At 37.1% G+C, this 5,774-nt stretch overlaps 1 protein-coding gene across 1 annotated transcript in view; it reads right to left on the bottom strand.

Annotated features, from left to right (window-relative positions):
* Positions 1-5,774, bottom strand: part of LOC106530942 (1-phosphatidylinositol 4,5-bisphosphate phosphodiesterase delta-3-A) — a gene marked incomplete at its 5' end in the record, with an annotated part of 43,914 nt that overhangs the window by 29,991 nt on the left and 8,149 nt on the right. Inside the window, 2 exon segments of the mRNA XM_014026673.1 lie at positions 2,390-2,501; positions 2,581-2,636. Coding sequence (XP_013882127.1) covers positions 2,390-2,501; positions 2,581-2,636 — 168 coding nt within the window.

The following is a 5,774-nucleotide window of genomic DNA, read 5'->3' as shown; positions in this document are numbered from 1 at the left end:
AAATGACCCGTCATGGCCTAAAATAAGAGTTCAGCGTTCCTGCCAGTTCTCAGGCCTGTGCGAGGCCTGCTTTGAGGCTGGAACTCCTGTTTCTTCACTCGAGGTGACCCCTACAGTTGTGTCTTCACAACAAGTTGAATAAATGAAGGTGAATGAAATATGGCAATGGAATTAAGCCTAAAACATCGATTGTTACACAGACAAACAATGATAGACTCAAGCACTCACTACTACTAGATTAGAGCCTTATTCTTTTCAAATTAATAATAATTAATAATCTGCAGTTTGACAGTTGCACTTGGTAAGACTTCTTGAAGTAAAAACAAACTTAGCTGATAGAAGACTGTAAAACCTGGTTAGAGCAACAGTTTTCTGCAGTAAAATGACTCTACTGCTCAAAACCATGAACAGATTAAATAAGCTTCACTTTAAACCTGATCAGGACCAGGTTAGTTTCAGTGCACTTGTTAACACAGAAACATAAGTGCTTCCTCTGTCATGCAACCGATTCAAGGATTAATTAATTCAGGTTTACACCTAAATCCCAGGTTAATCCCTTATCCTAGTTTGGTGCAATACGCCTCAGCTGCCGTCACCTTCGTGTGTTTTTAGACGTTGTTAATTAAAGGAACATGACTGTAGTGATCTGAAATGTCACGAGGAACACCCTGGTGGTCAGACAAGTTCTGTAACAGAGAAACCACATTACAGGTAAACTAACCCAGTGTGAGACCTTCTACTGTATGCTTGGAAGCTAAAGTTAGGTTTGAGTCTCATGGTAACTATACAGCACAAAACCACAGGTTCCAAGGCCAACTCCCAGCTCCACATAATATCCTATAATCTCAGTGTTTGAACTACAGCAGGATGGGCGGCCATCTTATCCTGGAAATAACCCAGCTCTGTAATTAAGGCACTGAAAGACTCTCAGATAGTGGAGGAGAAGTAGTGTTTTAACTGGACCAAAATACAACCTCTGCTGTGATTCCTCCTCAAACCTGAGGACCGTCAGACTTAGCTCAGGACCTGTGGGAGCCACTTCCAAACACTCTTTAAAGGGATTCACACAAGAAACAACACTAGGAAACAATTTGTGCAAATTAACGATGTACGATCAACTTTTGAGACAATTACTTGTGGGGTCCCACAGGGTTCTGTGTTAGGGCCCATGTTGTTGCTTTTGTATATCAATGATTTGGTTAATGTGTCTGATGTAATGAAATGTCATGTTTGCAGATGACACTACTTTTTTGTTCGGGAAACAATTTAGAACATCTGCTAGCTTTGTTGAAGTTAGATTTTGTAAAGATACATGATTGGTTTGAGTTTAATAAATTATCACTTAATTTGGATAAAACTAACTATATGATATTTAGTAAAAGAAAAAAATGGTTGATGTTTCATTTCAAATTTGTGGTGTTGAAATTAGTAGAGTTATTTAGGTGAAATTTTTGGACGTTATTATTGATGAAAATTTAAATTGGATATCTCACATAAGTTACATAAAAACTAAAACTGAAATCAATTGCAGTTTTCTACAAGGCTAAGGAAGTATTTAATGATGAAGCCTTGCTCTTATTATATAACGCCATTATTGAATCTCATTTAACTTACTGCATTGAAGTTTGGGGAAAAGCATGTAAAACATTTACATATCCTGTTTTTGTTTTGTAAAGAAGAGCCGTAAGAATCTTAACAGGAAAGCATTGTTGTCATCCATCTAATGTTTTGTTCAGTCAGTTGAGATTGTTGACGTTTTATTATCTGGTTAATTATAGAATTTTGTTGATGATGTATAAAGCTCATAACAATGCTTTACCTTCTGAAATGCAATTTTATTTTACTAAGAGGAAAAGTGTTTATAATTTGAAAGGATTCGAGATGTTTGTTTTACCAAAAATTAGAACAAGCTTGAAAGAGATGTACTTCAGTTCAGGCTGTCAAATTATGGAATAGTTTAGCAAAGAACCTCAAACCTGCTGGTTCTATTCATTCATTTAGAAGAAGGGTCAAAACTTTATGTTTGATAAGTTATGGGCAGTCTATGTTTGAATAATTTACATTTGTTCTTGTTTTTTTCTCTCTCTCTCTCTCGGCTGTTCATTGGATGAAATATATTTTTTTTTATTTCTTGATGTATATTTTGTTATTTTTATGGATATTGTTTTAATTGGGGGCAGATATAAGATTCTTTTCTTCTCTCTGCTCCTTTTCATTTAACGATATTGTGCTTTTTTGTTTATTTTTAATGTTTGTTTTTTGTTGTTTAAATGAAATAAATTTTATTTAAAAAAAACACCTGAGTGCTATTTGCCATGCAGAACATGTTTAACATGATCATAATGACTTTCATCCAGCTGTAGTCACATTAAAAAAGACAAAGACTCACAGGACTGCTGCTGTTTGGCCCGGCTGGATGTTTTCTGTGACTGACACCACACAGTGACGCCATCTTCCAGAAGCTTCAGCGTTCGCTGCTTCTGCCAGCGGGATGAGCGAACCTTCACACCGCAGATAAAAACCAACAAACCTTTATCCATGACCATTTGATGGAGACAGACATGCTTAAACTGCTATTACCTTGACCATACTGGAGCCGTGCAACATCTGCTTCACATCTTCATCATCCTGAACACCTGGAAAACAACATCAGGAGAACTGGATTTACACGTGTATAAGGTGGTGAGTTTCACAGCAGAACAGAAATTAAACAATTTCATTTTACTTTAACAAATTTTCTTTGATTGTTTTCTTAAAGGAATTCACTGATCCAATGCTTTTATAGTCATTTTCCAGATTATTCCATAGTCTTATACCTTTTACTGAAGTGCATCTGTCCTTCAAGTTTGTTCTGATGTTTGGTTTAACAAACATTTGTAATCCCTTCAAATTATAGCAGCTTTCCCTTCTTTACAAAATGTGATTGGATGTTTGACAGCAACACATTTCTATGAGCCTTTTACATAACCTGCAGAATGTTATAATCAACCAACTCATGAAATTTTAACAATTTTAATTGATGAAACAATATATTAGAAGGGTGATATTAATGCTTTCTTGTGATAATCATATGGTTTTTTTTGTAAAATAAAAATAGGATTAGTAATGGTTTTACATGCATTTTCCCAGACTTCTATACAATAAATCAAATGTGGAACAATTATTGCATTATAATAGTGCTTTATCATTAAATAACTCCATAACTTTATGCAATACTCCAATAGATTTTTGCCATTTTTTGTTCTTAAGTAATTTATATGAGGTCTCCATGTCAGTTTTTCATCAATGATGACTCCCAGAAACTTCACCTCATTAACTCTGCAAATCTCAACACCATATACTCTAAATGGAACATCGGTTGTTTTCTTTCTATTAATAAATATCATGTAATTTGTTTTATCTAAATTTAATGATAATTTATTATGTTTAAACCAAGTTTGTACTTTTACAAATTCTATTTCCATCATTTCCATCATCTGTTCTGTTATTGCCCAAGCAAAAAAAAGTAGTGTCGTCTGCAAATAAAATACATTTAAAGAACCCTGATACATTTACCAAGTCATTAATATATACTGTAGGAGAACCAACTTTGTTCCCAGTACAGAACCCTGTGGAACCCCACATACAACATTACAAAGTTCAGATCTTACATCATTAATTTGTACAAACTGTTTCCTGTTAGTTAAATAACTTGATACCCACTGTAGTGCTGGACCTCTTATACCATATTTGTTTAATTTCTCTAGAAGGATACTGTGGTCAATAGTATCAAATGCTTTTTTTAAATCAATCTGTTAAATCTTAAATCTGTCTCCTCCTGTGTCTCCCTCAGGTGTTTCTTGTTGTCTCATTAAGTTCTGCCTTTATATTCTGTGTTCTGTCCGATCACTGTGCTGCTTCCCCTCAGCCCGTGTGCTGTGTTCCATGTTTTCTCAGAGGATTACATGTGAACCATCCATGTTGCAGGGGCAGCAGATTGATCAGGGAGGCCCAGACTTTACACAGCCACCCCCTCTAGCTCTTCTAGGAGGACTCCAAGGCATTCACCATGCAGCTCAGCTCTGTTTAACCCTAACCCTCACCGCAACGGACCGGCACAGCGTCTGCAATACTCCAGCCACTGCTGTGTGACAACAGAGCTAACTACACCACCTCCACACAGCCCTTCTTTAGATAAACCTATGAATGTGAACTGTTATCATAGAAAACATTTGTGTAGCATTGGAATCCCAAAGCAATATCATGATAAAAAATCTGATCTGATTTTAGTTTCAGTGTTAAATAAAGCTTTCACTTAATTACCAAACAATCTTAAGTGGAAATAAAAGCAGCTGATTTACAGCCACACACTGCCTGAGGATGGCTGATCTAATTGTCCATAATGAGAATGAATGAGATTGATGCAGGCTGGAACAAATGAGTATATAGTTTGTCAAATAACTAAAGGCCTCTCATTCCAGGGGATTCTGATGTTATGAGTACATGAAATGGACGTTATTAGGCTTATCAGTCCCATACAATGGCTTCAGAGGGTCCCTACTGTGCCTTCTAGGCTTCAGACTGTCCCAACAGTGCCCCCTAGTGGGTTAATATATCAATGACAATGAATGTGTAAATAACCAAAACATATTGTAAGAAATTTTTTGTGTTCGTGTCAGTCTTGAACCCTGGTCTCGAGCTCTCTGATCAGACACTCTACCCATTGCCCTATTGGAAGGCCAACTGTTGGAGGGCGGTGTCTTTAGTGCTAACCATGTCATTTGCTCTAAAGTTAACCTTAGTGGCTTTAAACCTCATATTAACCAGTTTTTTATGCCTCATGTTAACCAGATAGTGGTTTTATGCCTCATGTTAACCAGATAGTGGCTTTATGCCTCATGTTAACCAGATAGTGGTTTTATGCCTCATATTAATCAGATAGTGCTTTTATTGCCTCATATTAACCAGATAGTGGCTTTATGCCTCATATTAACCAGATAGTAGTTTTATTGCCTCATATTAACCAGATAGTGGCTTTATNTTAACCAGATAGTGGCTTTATGCCTCATATTAACCAGATAGTAGTTTTATTGCCTCATATTAACCAGATAGTGGCTTTATGCCTCAAATTAACCAGCTGACAATCGGAAGCCATTCTATGGGACGGGGAACCTGCTAACTGGCACAGGCGGAACATTCTTAAGCCATTCTAGGGGACTGATAACGCCTAATAACGTCCATTTCATGGATGATAACATCCAAAGCGGGTGCTCATTCTTAGCTGGAACACATCACCTTTCATGATTTTATGTTGACAGCAGTGTAGCAGTTAGAATCAAACCTCTGACATGACATTATGAACAAACACATGCAGTATTGTGAGAAGCAATTCAAACTTGAAGTGCCACACACCACACCACCACCTCACCCCTTCACAGTTAGAAAACATTATGTCTTGGCTGGTTAGCCTGTCTGTGTGGAGTATACATGTTCTTCCTGGAAAATAGTTTTGTCCAGGTAATCCAGTTTCTCTTCTCAAAAGTTAAATCGTTGGTTACTTGTTGTAACCCCAGATTCTATGAGTATAGGCACAGCCCTTTAAGGCTAGCACTAAAACCCACTAGTGCTAGCCTTAAAGAGTGAAGCCTATTCGAAATAGAACTACCTGTGCTGTGCAGCATCTTCAGCTTTAGACAGTCAGTTTAATATTTGTTTCTTTCATCACCTGTGTCCTCCCGTTAACTCACTGTTTCTCATGTTACAGTATCTGAGCAGGGGCGCCAGCGGTGGGGGGG

Source organism: Austrofundulus limnaeus, unplaced genomic scaffold, assembly GCF_001266775.1.
Source record: "Austrofundulus limnaeus strain Quisiro unplaced genomic scaffold, Austrofundulus_limnaeus-1.0 Scaffold579, whole genome shotgun sequence".
NCBI lineage: Eukaryota > Metazoa > Chordata > Actinopteri > Cyprinodontiformes > Rivulidae > Austrofundulus > Austrofundulus limnaeus.
This window is presented reverse-complemented; position numbering and strand designations above follow the sequence as displayed.